The 12,026-nt window shown below is 36.5% G+C and overlaps 3 protein-coding genes and 1 pseudogene across 3 annotated transcripts; 1 reads left to right on the forward strand and 3 right to left on the reverse strand.

The window, feature by feature from the left end:
• The first annotated feature begins 714 nt into the window (after window positions 1-714).
• On the forward strand, window positions 715-1,761 carry LOC125200023 (F-box protein SKIP19-like). Its single transcript, XM_048097826.1, has 3 exons — window positions 715-1,040; window positions 1,132-1,266; window positions 1,335-1,761. The coding sequence occupies exons 1-3, from the start codon at window positions 715-717 to the stop codon at window positions 1,759-1,761; spliced, it is 888 nt and encodes a 295-aa protein (XP_047953783.1).
• Window positions 1,762-2,453: 692 nt separating this feature from the next.
• Window positions 2,454-4,016, reverse strand: LOC148926967 (uncharacterized). The gene is made up of 3 exons (XM_089058112.1): window positions 3,420-4,016; window positions 2,680-3,333; window positions 2,454-2,603 (listed from the first exon to the last, which is right to left on the reverse strand). The coding sequence occupies exons 1-3, from the start codon at window positions 4,014-4,016 to the stop codon at window positions 2,478-2,480; spliced, it is 1,377 nt and encodes a 458-aa protein (XP_088914238.1). The 3' UTR covers window positions 2,454-2,477.
• A 1,265-nt stretch (window positions 4,017-5,281) lies between these two features.
• Window positions 5,282-6,724, reverse strand: LOC148926968 (uncharacterized; annotated as a pseudogene).
• A 1,638-nt stretch (window positions 6,725-8,362) lies between these two features.
• LOC148926969 (uncharacterized) lies at window positions 8,363-9,880 on the reverse strand. The gene is made up of 3 exons (XM_089059316.1): window positions 9,257-9,880; window positions 8,537-9,175; window positions 8,363-8,464 (listed from the first exon to the last, which is right to left on the reverse strand). Exons 1-3 carry the CDS (start codon window positions 9,878-9,880, stop codon window positions 8,363-8,365), a joined length of 1,365 nt encoding a protein of 454 aa, XP_088915442.1.
• Between the last annotated feature and the right edge of the window lie 2,146 nt (window positions 9,881-12,026).

The following is a 12,026-nucleotide window of genomic DNA, read 5'->3' on the forward strand; positions in this document are numbered from 1 at the left end:
ATTGTTACTCTCTCCGTCCACGAATAAGAGTCCCATTTTTCCATTTTGGTCCGTCCACGAATAAGAGTCCCGGTTCATAATTACCATAAATGGTAAAGAGACCCCACATTCAACTAACTCATTCCACTCACATATCATTTAAAACTAATATATAAAAGTGGGACCTCTATTCCACTAACTTTCTTCCACCCACTTTTCTTAACATTTCTTAAAATCCGCGTCATTTAGAAATGAGACTCTTAACGAAGAGTTTTTAGTCTCTTAAATTTCCAAGAAGGCCTTCTGCATTCTAGGAAGAAATTAATAAACCAAGAGTTAATAGCCCTCATAAATTTCCAAGACACACTAATTAATAAAGTTCTCACCTTTTTTTAAAAAAAAACTCGACGTTTAAAATTTCTGATACAAGAGTTATTCTAGGAGTCCTGTTTTTCTTTGGTCCGTGAATAGGAGTCCCGATTCATATATGCCTTAAATAGTAAAAAAGTCCCACATCCCACCAACTCATTCCACTCACATATCATTTAAAACTAATATATATAAGTGGGACCTCTATTCCACTAACTTTGTTCCACCCACTTTTATTAACATTTATTAAAACCCGTGCCGGAATAGAATGGGACTCCTATTTCCGGACGGAGGGAGTATATTACATATACAGACAGACTTATTAGTGCAGCTCATATTCACTTGGAGTAACTGTTTTGAATGGCCATGGAAGGAAGGAAATGTGACGCGGTGGTTGCTGCTGCATCCTCACCGCCATGGATGAATCTTCCGAGAGATGTAACCGCCAATATCCTACAGAGGCTGGGGGAAGAGGAGCTGCTGCGCAGCGCGCTGCTAGTGTGCTCTAGCTGGTGGAGGATCAGCAAGGATCCAGCCTTGTGGCGAGTGCTCATTTTCTCAAACCCTGATAAACAGAATTGGCTGTACGATTACGATCTCATGTGCCGCTGCGCAGTGGATCGCAGCCGCGTGCAGTTGGTCGACCTCACCGTGCAGTACCACGGCTTCGACATCAACTACATCGCCAATCGGTAAATTAAATATTCTGCGCCTCTTGATAATTAAATGTAAAAACAATGTCTAATATTCTTGGTTTAAGAATCACCTTGTGTTGTTTGACAGGTCACCAAATCTCAAACGCCTTAGGATTGGAGTTTGCTTTACCTTAGCAGGATTCGTCATAGCAAGAGTTTGCCCAGGTAGAATAACTGCTAAACTTCCGCAGTTGGAAGAATTGCACCTTACTATTGACCGAGCGTTGGCGCTGGAAGCATCAAAGCCCTCGGATATGCTTGCCCGAACTTGAAATCCTTCACACTCAACAGTTTGAACTGCGAGTTCGTGCCATTGGAAGGCGATGAATATGAGAGTTTGGAATTCTACCGGAATCTGTGTGCTCTTGCAATCAGCGTCAGCATGCCTAATCTGCAGCATCTCCAACTCTTTGCACATTGGATTGAAGACGAAGGGCTTGAAGACATCCTTGACGGCTGCCCACACCTTGAATCACTTGATGTCCGGCAATGCTTTGTTCTCCTTCTTGAAGGAGATTTGGAGAAGAGATGCCGCCAGACGATCAAACATCTTAAACTCCCTAATGACCCCGTCAGTGATAGTGATGTTCCGTGGCCTAACTGCGATGGCTGCAATATGTTTGGTGTTGATGCCTATTCTGAAGTATACGTATACAAATATTATGAAGACTCAGAAGCTTATCATCGTGAATACGAAGAAGACGAGTTCTCAGACTAGTTCTAGGCGTGTTTCTTCTGTTTTTTCTCTCCCTGTTTATGTGTTGCTGAATTGGCTGTGGCTACTGGTTATGGTGTTTTCTTTCTATCAATGGCTATCTACAGTATTTCATTAAGGTCATGGAGTAGTTTAGAACTCATTGATAGTTTATAATCATGATGAAATGGATACTGAACAACAATTTTCAGAAAGACAAAATGTCTATATAAATGAAGAGGCAAAAGACATTACTAAAACAAAAGATGCAGACAAATTTTCAGGGACGAAGTTTTATCAATGGATTCTAACTTGGGCTTGGGCATTTTTACACGCCTAAATTTAATTGGGTGGATTGTATAGTATAAAATCGATTTCATCTTTTTGGAAACAATTTTTTCAATTTTACATAAATTTTGGAATCTTGTGATTATTATGATTTAAAAAATGAAATCTTTTACTACTTATAGCAAGTCATATAGTGTAATGTTTGATGCAATTTTTTCTAAAAATAGAAATGTATTGATTTTGATGGAGGCACCAAAATGATAAAAAGAGATGCACAAGTCATATAATAACACATTTAAGATTTTAGGCAAAAATATGTACCTGTAAATTCAATGGCTTAAGGGTCCCACTGAATGTAAAGTACCCAATTGCATACAAAATACATAAAATAAGAAGCAGAACTCCAAAATCAGCTTCAGAAAACGGCCATGAAACAAATATGACTAGTAATATTATAAGTCAAACTGTGATTGCACTTGGTAGTCTCTGTCCTGTTTTTGAGATTTGTGATTAGTCAAATTCAGACCATTGGATAAGGCAGAATCAGATGTAAGTGATGCTCTCAATATGTCTAAAGCCTGCACCAAAAAAACAATAATACAGACGAAACTATGTGTAACACCAAAAAATTAGGAGATTCAAATATCATATTACCTCTTTCAATCCAATTTGCAGTTCAACTTCTTTGACATCGGATATAGGGATTTTCATCCCGTTGAGAAAGGAAAGGGCAGAAGCAATGCAAAGAGGCGTAACAGTTAAATCATCCATGACCTTGAATGTCCGTGGTGCCCTGAGGTATTTCCCCAGCCCATTTGGGAACATCTCAGAAGGGAACAAATCTTGGTGGAGATCAGTTAAGACCTCTTGAACGAGAGGAAGAATGTAGTTTTCTGAAACATAGCCGTGAGGTAACTTGGGGTTCGTCAGCATCTTTTTTGCACCAATCTTCAAATATTTGTTGTCTATGTGATCAGCCACACTCATGTACAATAAGTCGAAACACTTATTAAGAGAGCTTCTTTCTAGAATACGCACGGCTGCTCCTAGTGGGAGGACGAGGAAGCCAAAGAGGAGCTCTACGAAATCTTCCTCAGCTTGAGCATACAAAACCTTATTGGTAGATTTTTGTACAAACACTCTCAGAGCCACCTTATTTGTCTTGAATGATGATGCATTCTTGATTTCATATGATAAAGTCCTATGTTGAAGTTTTAATGCTGTCGACTTCATCTGTTCTGTTTTACTGAATATGACATCTGACAATGGCGTTGAAGAAACCAAGGAAGCCTTGAGCAAAGCCATAACCTAATATATGCAGCATAGTAAAATTACTACAACAAGTGACCACCAAAACACTAGAATAATTGTGTGGTATAGGAATCAAGACGAACCTCAGCATAGCCAAAAGTCATATCTACTTGCTCGGCCTTGTCCATGTCTTTAATGCCTAGAAAGCTTACAATCTGCAATAGCCCTGTCGAATTAGGAACTATACGCAGATCATCAGTGACAATGAAAGATACGAAAGACGATGTATTAATGGTAAAAATTCCATCATCACAAGGATTAGTTCGAGTAACATCCATTTTTCTTTTCATTAAATGAGATTTGCAAGTACTTGTGCAGTTCTTGTCACAAACGAAGTATTCCAATGGCGGGGAATCGCTGATATCAAGCTTTAGCCTTTTAAGTTCAGCATCAGATGAACTTATTGGATGGAGCAGAATCGACTTAGCATCTTCTGTCCAGAAATGGATACTATCAAGATTGGCTAAACCATTGTACAAAGTGGCCAAGCTTCCGAATGCAGGTGGCTCATCTTTGTAGTGGTTCTTCAAGATTCTCACGATCATCCCCAATGGCAAAGTCAGGAAGCTTAACAGCACATCTGCAAAGCTGCTGTCGATATCTGCGAATAGAAACTTCTTGTTCTCTTTGTTTAACATAGCTCTCAACGTGAACCTAACATCTTTGTTGGAATCAGACATCCTGATAATATTGATGATTAAACCGAGAAATTGTAAGATAGCGAAGTGAAGTTAATGCATCAAACATGGGATAAACAGATCAAGATATCTCTAAAAAGAAGGATAATTTCTACATCCACTACATTTTACAAAGAGTAAACCTAAATAAATTAAAAAAAAAACATATGAATACTTTAATCGTGGAAACTCAACCACAGATTGGAATGGAAGGTAATCCAAACTCTAGGAGTTAATGTTTGAAAATAATGATGCAAAAATCTAAGGTAAGTTTTTGAATGCAGAGCTAAGAGATTTTCCCAAGGAAGAGCTAATGTTGTAGGATTGCAACTTACCTAATGACAAAGGAGTGGGGATTTTCAGAGACTGAAAAGATGGTGGCTGAGCGAGGCGGAGATCGGGTGGCGGGGCAAGCGGTCTTGGCCTTTGGGAGTTGGGACGGCGGGAGGCGGTGGTGTGGCGATTGAAATTTCAAAGTGAAGGTGAAAAGGCGCCTCTATAAATAAATAATAAACGTAGAAATAAATAGTAATCCATCTGGGTCCGATTTCCGATACTAAAAAAGAGTTTTTCTTGTGCATCCACTGAAATTAATCATTATCTATGGATATCATTTCAAAAGGTTTGTATTAAAATTTAAAATGACGTAACAATATTATAAACGTTACACAACAATCTATAGATGGCTGTAAAACGTGTTGAATATTATTACCGAGAAAAAATTGTTATATACACTCTTATATATTATTGGTCAGAGATTTTTGCACTTGAGAATTATTTTTTTATTGCCACATGGCAGCTTATTATTCGTCCACGTGTACAAATGATTGGCTAGGAATAGTGGTATGATATTATTTTAAGAGGTGTTGTCATTTTATCGCACCCCACTTCAATATACTATTCGGCAGGACGATGCATCAGGCGTGGCATCATCCACCCCATCGTGAATGCTCTGACTCTCGCAATTCATTTGGTGGAGCATGATTTTTTTCAGAATGGACTAGGACAGTATTTGATGAAATGGCCGTGAAGAATGTTGATGCCGTTAAATGATGATATTTCTTGAACTAACATGATGATCAGTTATGCTCAAAATGATGATACTGCCAAAGCTAAAAATGAGTGTGAAACAGTGAAGAGGTAGAATAAATTTAGATAGTTGAGGCTTTATAATGGGTTATAATCATGTATAAACAAACGAGAGAGCAAAAACAATGCTAAAAACAAGAAATGCAGCCACCATAGCTAAATAATATAAGCCAACATTGTCACACTTGTTCTGTCTTTGGTTTTTTGGTCATTGTTTGAGAGAGCAGCACGTCGGTGAGAGCACATTTGGATGTAAGAGACGCTTTCAGTTTGCTTAAACCCTGCAACAGCAAGTTATGTCTCAGCATCGAAATATTCACTTAAAGAATATAGAGAAAATTGCAAAGTGTTATACCTCTTTCAGTCCGATTTGCAGCTCCACTTCTTCGACATCAAACAATGGGATTCTATTCTCTTTCAGATTGGAAAGGATAGAGACGATACAAAAAGGTGTCACAGTTAAATCATCGGTGACCTTGTAGCTTCTTGGTCCTATAAGATAACTCCCTTGCCCATTGGGAAATAAGTTGAACGAAGGCAATTGACATTTCTATGGTTCTCAGGCAACTCTTCTTCAGTTAACAGAAAAATGTGGTTTTTTAAAATATAACCATGAGGTATGGTGGGCTTCATTAGCCAATTTTTGGCATCAGGATGCTTGTAATACTTATCATGGATACAATCAATTGCACTCATATACAAGTTGTCGATAGCCTTATCACGAGAGTTGCAAAACTTACGGAGCAAAAGGTTCTCGACTCCACCTAGTGGGATTATGAGGAAACTGAACAGAGTCTACAAAATCTTCCTCAGCTTCGGCATACAGTAGCTTTTTCGTGGACTTTTGCACCATCAATTTCAAATTCATCCTTTTGGAGTTGGACACATTATCAGTGAATTCAGTTCCCTTTTTATATTCGAGGCGTGCATCGAGTATGATAACAGACAACGGGTTCATGGAAATCAACGAAAACACGAGCAACTTCAAGACCTAATTTGCAGGATAAAACTTGAGAAAGTGACTACATATATGCACAAGTGAAAATAAGCAAAAAACAGGATTAAGACTCACCTCATGTAATTCAAAGGTAACGTTCAGCGTCTCGGCCTCATCCATGTCTATATCACCAAGGACGCGGGAAATTTGCAAGAGCCCAGCATTAGGCATTATATGCAAATCATCAGTGATCAGAAAAGACGATGTCTTCTTCATGAAAACTCCATCATCACAAGGATCAGTCTGAAATCTAGCATGGGATTCGCATTTCCCGGGACAATCGAAATATTCCAACGGTGGGGAATCACTAAAATCGAGTATTAGACTTTGACGGTCAGCATCAAATGAACATCGTGGATGCAGAAGAATCGACTTAGCACCTTATGTCCAGAAAGGACACTATCAAGATTTGCTAACCACTGTACAAACTGGTCAAGCTTCCGAACTGTGGAGTTATATCTTCACACTTACTCAAAGCTTTGACAATAGTTCCCAATGGCAATGTTAGGAAGCTCAGCAATACATCTGCAAAGGCACTGTCTACTTGTGCAAATAGAACCTTCCCTTTCTTTTTATTTACCGTTGCTTTCAATGAAAACTTGATATCCTTTTTAGCATCAGACATTTTCCTAGTATCAGTGGTACAACCAAGAAATTAGATAATTGGAAATTCATAAATTTTGAATAAAAAAGCACATCACTCCCTTTCATTTGTGTGGAAGAAGTTTAACAAGTGTGCCTAGGTTCTAGTTAGAAAATCTCCAATGTACAAAAAGTAGGGCAAAAATCAGTAGAACTAAACTTGATTAAGCTAACACAAAAATCAGAGAGAAGTAAACACCATGTTTAAGAAAATGTGAGCACCACTGTACCACCCTCTCCCAACAAACACCATTGTAATTTAATAAACAGTAAAAATAAAGAAGACTAAGCCAAGAAGATTACTTGATTGAGGGTGGCTGAAATGGTGGTTTTGAGCTGCTAAACGGCGAGTATCACTTGCATCAAAATGAGTTGGTTTCCCGTTATTAGTAGTTTTATAAAAGGGGATGATACATAGATTATTTAATTAGTATATTTTGTTTATTATCGTAGATTATTAATTAGGATTTGATTTTATATGTTGTTAGGATTTGATTTGGGAACCATATTCTTTTGAATCTTCACATACTCCCTCCGTCCCAAGATAAGTGACCACAAACTTTTCGGCACGGGATTTAAGGAAATGAGGTTTTGTTAGTAAAGTAGAAAGTGAATAAAGTAAGAGAGTTAATAAAGTAGAGAGAAAAAGTAAGAGAGATAGTATCAATAAAGGAAATGAGTCGCTTATCTTGGGACGTCCTAAAAAGAAATATGAGTCACTTATCTTGAGCGGAGGGAGTATAATATTTGATAACAACAAGAATGAAAAAATATTTCTTTTATCATTCTCTTTATCCAAAACAGATTTTCACTATTTTATAGGTTCGATACATGCTAATTCTTAATTCATACGTATTAATTGGTGTTTTCATTATGAGGCAATTAGAGACTTCGAGTGATCTATGAAATTTTTGATAGGATGGCACATGACTAACGAGTTATATCTCTATTTTTTGTGTGATTCTAATTCCAAATACTCACTAGCTAGTCCATTGTTTTCAGTAAGGTCTAAGAATAATGGTTGTAAAATTAGTAATTAATTAAGGCAGAATCTTCATCCATTGAATAAGCATAAGTACATGAATTTCTAGATCTGTTAAATAAAATAAATGAAAAGGCAATGTCAAGATAAGTGAAAGACTATGTGAAGGAATGAAAAGGCAAAGAACATTACTAAAAAAAACAAATGCAGCCATAGTTAATAAATACTCCATATGCCAACATTGTCACATTAGATTAGGATGTAAGAGAAGCTTTCAGTATGCTTAAAACCTGCAACAACCTATGTCTCAACATCAGAATATACACCAAGAAAATGTACAAAGATCTTGTTTTACCTCTTTAAGTCCAATTCGCAGCTCCACACTTTTTCAACATCAAATACTGAGATTTTCATAACAAACAGTGAAAAAGGTAGGATCTTGACCCTTTGGATATGGATAAGTACATGAATTTCTAGATAAAAGTAAATAAAATTTGATGTCTAGAACTCAAGATACTATAATCATGATGAAATAGATACTGAACAACAATTTTCAGAATGACAAAATGTCTATGTAAATGAAATGGCAAAAAACATTAGTACTAAAAACAAAAGATACAGCCACCATATTTTACATTGTCACACTTGTTCTGTCTTTGGTTTTTTGGTTATCTTATGAGAGAGCAGCGCATCGGTGAGAGCACATTTTGACGTAAGAGACGCTTTCAGTATGCTTAATCCCTTCAACAACAACTTATGTCTCAACATCAGAATATACACTAAAAACATAACAAGAATTGCAAAGTGTGTTACCTCTTTTAGTCCGATTTCCAGCTCCACTTCTTTGACATCAGAAACCAGGATTTTTTTCTCACTTAGACTTGCAAGGATGGATACAAAACAAAAAGGTGTGATAGTTAAATCATCAGCAACCTTAAAAGTTCTTGGTCCTTTAAGATAACTCCCTTGCCCTTCCGGAAAATTAGTTGAAGCAGCTTCGAATCTGCCATCTCCATATAAAGCAGGTAACTCATCTTCAGTGAGGGGGAAAATGTGATCTTTTGAAACATAACCATGAGGTATCCTGGGCTTTAACAACCTATTTTTCGCGTCAAGATTGTTGAAATACTTATCCGGGATAAGTTCTTCAACACTCATGTACAAGTTGTCGATAGCCTTAACATTAGAGTTACGCGACAACAGGGACTCGACTACGCCTAGTGGGATCACGAGGAAACTAAACAGAAACTCTACGAAATCTTCCCCAGCTTCGGCATACAATAGCTTGTTATTGGACTTTTGCACAATCAATTTCAAATTCATGGTTTTAGAGTTGGAGTTGGATGCATTTGTAGTGAAGTCAATTTCCTTGTTAGATTTTAGTCTCCCCTTGAGTAAAACAATTGACAGTGGATTCATGGAAATCAACGAACGCATGAGCAACATCACAACCTAATTTGCAAGGCAAAACTATAAAACTGATCACAAGCATAATAACAAAATAAACATAATTAAGATTTAAGACTCACTCACCTCATTAAATCCAAAGGTAGCATTCATTGGGACAGCCTCATCCATGCCTGTAATGCCAAGAAATTTGACAGCTTGCAAGAGGCCAACATTAGGCACTATACACAGATCATCAGTGATAAGAAAAGACGTTGTCTCCTTCACGAAGACTCCATCCTCATCACTCTGAATTTGGGTTTTAGCAGCAACCACTTCTCTTTCCATTGGACTATTGCAGTGTTTACATTCACCAAGGCTGTCATAAAACACACTGAGGCTTTGGAACCGAGCTTCCCTTCTGCATTTCTTGGAGCAATTGAAATATTCCAGCGATGAAGATTCAGTGAAGTTGAGCTTTAGTTTTTTGAGTTCAGCATCGGATGAGCTTCGAGGATGGAGCAGAATCGACTTAGCTCCTTCCTTCCAGAAATGGCCGGCGTCAAGATTTTCTAAGGCAGTGTGCAAAGTGGACAAGCTGCCAAATGGTAAGGCCTTGTAGATTTTGGCAAAGGTGCCTAATGGCAAGGTGAGAAAGCTTAGCAACACATCGACAAAGGCGCTGTCGACTTGGGCAAATAGAACCTTGCCTTTCTTTCTATTCACCATTGCTTTCACTTTGAACTTGATGAGCTTTTTTGCGTCGGACATTTTTCTATTAAACAAAGATGTTTAAGACTAGGGAAAGTGGAGTGAGAAATAGAGAGTAGTTTATCACAAGATTTTATTTATGTGGAAGATTTGTTCGAATCTTGGCGTGTTGGAAATCGGTGGTTGCTTTGCAGTAGTAGAAATATAATGACATTTTTCTACTACCTTTGTTCATACTCTCTTTATCCCATCCCATTTAAGATGACACTTTTCTTTTTAATTTATTCAAAATAATTGCACATTTTTATTTATACTAATTTTCTCTCTCCAATTACTACATTCAAATAATTTCTTTCTATTTGCAATTAAATATTCAACTCTCTTTATCTCTCCATTTAATACTTACATACTCTCTTTTTCTCTCCAATTAAAAACCAAGAATTCCTAAAATCTCGTGCCGACTAAGAAATATGGCATCTTAGCCGGGACTGAGTCATTTCATTTTTTAACAAAAAATAAAACATCCAACTACTCTTACTTTATTCCATCATCTATTCTACTTTCTCGTTATTTTTCTCACTTTATTCATCTCTCCTATTTTTCAGCATAATTTCTCAATCTCGGTACCTAAAAGATTTGTTTCAACTTTGTTGGGACAGGGAGATTATTAAACAAAAAAGTTTAAGACTAGGGAAAGTGGGGAATTCGGAAGGGATTGCCTAACAAATCCTAAAATATACCGACAAAGATGTGTAATAGACCTCATCATGGCTTAGTAAAATTGCACATGTTTATAATCGAAACGGATCCCCTATTCCACAATTCCTACTTCTCACTCATACAAAATAAAATAATCCACCGTCACTTATTAAAATTATATATGATTATAATATTATTTTATTTTATTGTGTATAGGTGGAGTAGGTGATCCGTTTCGATTTATAAAATTATTTTATTTTATTGTGAGTGTGATTTAGAATTTGTTTTAGGATTTTTTGAGGTGATCCCTTCGGAAGAGTGATGATAAACAATCAAATTTTGTACAACCAAAATAAGATTATATTAATAATTTGATGTATTAATTATATATTAAAATAATAAATATATTAATTGGACAAGTTAAAAAAAACTTATTAGTCTTTAATCATATTTTTTATATTTGAATTTCCTTTCTATTGTTTTTAAGGCATCCACAATGGGGCGGAGGATGCGACGCCCTAAGCCCCGCCCTATGCTCCGCAGCCACATCAGCATTTTATCATCTGCCCCTTCCACCTGCAATCATAGTCCGCCCTAAACATTTTATTTATTATTTGAATATTTAAACACTACAAAAATTGAAAAAAATAACTTTATTTCATTGAAAGTTCAAATTACAGTATATCAATTAATTAGCAAGAATAAAAATATATTTTTTATGTTTCCAAATTCATTAATCCTATTTTTTATATTTGTAAATATATCAATTAGCAAGAATAAAAATATAAAAACACCACAAATTAAAGGCATATCCTATTGCCAATATTTATTTTTTATTTTTATATTTTATGCTTGCAAATATGAAAATCTTCGGAATTAATTACTGAATTTAGAGAGAGGAGACTGGAGTGAAAGGTGTGAAATGAAGTATACAAATGGTACTCCCTCCGTCCCCCATTAGGAGTCACACTTCCGTTTTTGCACTCGTTTTATAAAAATGTTAATAAATAGTTAAAGTGGAGAAATGGTAAAGTAAGAGAGAGAATAATATAGATAAGACTTTTCTCTACATTATTCTCTCTCTAACTTTACCATTTCTCTATTTTAACTATTTATTATCATTTTTATAAAACGAGTGCAGAAACGGAAGTGTGACTCTTAATGTGGGACGGAGGGAGTAATACATATAGAAGAAAATACAAAAAATAAAAAAAAATGTGTGCATCGTCCGACCTATCCTCCGTACCCCCACAATGGGGCGGAGTATAGGCCAGAGGATGCATCCTCCGTGCCATAGTCTGCGGACGATCTATCATCCGCAGGGGATAATGTGTGCTTAATCCGTGGTGCTGTAGTGGCGAACTAAAGGACGGAGGATACATCGTCCGTCGCATCCTCGACCCTATTATAGATGCTCTTAAAATTTGAATTAAAGTATGCACTAATTACATTTATGCTTCTAAAAAATTTATATAGAAATTATAAATATATGACCACAATATTATAC

The sequence above is a fragment of the Salvia hispanica genome, chromosome 5 (assembly GCF_029641045.1).
Source record: "Salvia hispanica isolate PSC_SH4W2 chromosome 5, Shi_PSC_v1, whole genome shotgun sequence".
NCBI lineage: Eukaryota > Viridiplantae > Streptophyta > Magnoliopsida > Lamiales > Lamiaceae > Salvia > Salvia hispanica.

Excerpts from the sequence above, each read along its gene's own strand:
- LOC148926969 (XM_089059316.1), bottom strand. The coding sequence starts at position 9,880 with ATGTCCGACGCAAAAAAGCTCATCAAGTTCAAAGTGAAAGCAATGGTG. Across the intron at positions 9,176-9,256 it reads CTACCTTTGGATTTAATGAG|GTTGTGATGTTGCTCATGCG; the intron begins GTGAGTGAGTCT and ends CTTGCAAATTAG. Across the intron at positions 8,465-8,536 it reads TGGAAATCGGACTAAAAGAG|GGATTAAGCATACTGAAAGC; the intron begins GTAACACACTTT and ends TTGTTGTTGAAG.
- LOC148926967 (XM_089058112.1), bottom strand. The coding sequence starts at position 4,016 with ATGTCTGATTCCAACAAAGATGTTAGGTTCACGTTGAGAGCTATGTTA. Across the intron at positions 3,334-3,419 it reads TGACTTTTGGCTATGCTGAG|GTTATGGCTTTGCTCAAGGC; the intron begins GTTCGTCTTGAT and ends TGCATATATTAG. Across the intron at positions 2,604-2,679 it reads TGCAAATTGGATTGAAAGAG|GCTTTAGACATATTGAGAGC; the intron begins GTAATATGATAT and ends TTTTTGGTGCAG.
- LOC125200023 (XM_048097826.1), top strand. The coding sequence starts at position 715 with ATGGAAGGAAGGAAATGTGACGCGGTGGTTGCTGCTGCATCCTCACCG. Across the intron at positions 1,041-1,131 it reads ATCAACTACATCGCCAATCG|GTCACCAAATCTCAAACGCC; the intron begins GTAAATTAAATA and ends GTTGTTTGACAG. Across the intron at positions 1,267-1,334 it reads CACCTTACTATTGACCGAGC|TTTGAACTGCGAGTTCGTGC; the intron begins GTTGGCGCTGGA and ends CACACTCAACAG.